At 65.3% G+C, this 236-nt stretch overlaps 1 protein-coding gene across 1 annotated transcript in view; it reads left to right on the top strand.

Moving 5' to 3' along the window:
* Window positions 1–236, top strand: part of LOC102681688 (protein groucho-like) — a 63,031-nt gene that overhangs the window by 56,141 nt on the left and 6,654 nt on the right. The window contains exon 10 of the mRNA XM_006618739.2: window positions 2–236. Coding sequence (XP_006618802.1) covers window positions 2–236 — 235 coding nt within the window. The remainder of the gene's footprint in view (window position 1) is intronic.

The raw sequence follows: 236 nt of genomic DNA on the forward strand, positions 1-236 counted from the left end.
GGCGGTTTGAAGCCATCCGGCTCGGCCAAGCTACTCCAGGGACCACCGCCCCCCGGCGTGCCCAGCGCTTATCCACCGCACTACGCCCCGGGTCCACCCCCTCACCATCTGGCACCAGCTGGCCAGCATCCTCACGTCGACATGATGGGTTATAACGGCTATGTGGCGCCCAGAGCACCACCTTCCCTCCAACAGCTCTACGATCCCCACGTGGCCATGAGGGCCCCTATGGGATC

The sequence above is a fragment of the Apis dorsata genome, unplaced genomic scaffold (genome assembly GCF_000469605.1).
Source record: "Apis dorsata unplaced genomic scaffold, Apis dorsata 1.3 scaffold_371, whole genome shotgun sequence".
NCBI lineage: Eukaryota > Metazoa > Arthropoda > Insecta > Hymenoptera > Apidae > Apis > Apis dorsata.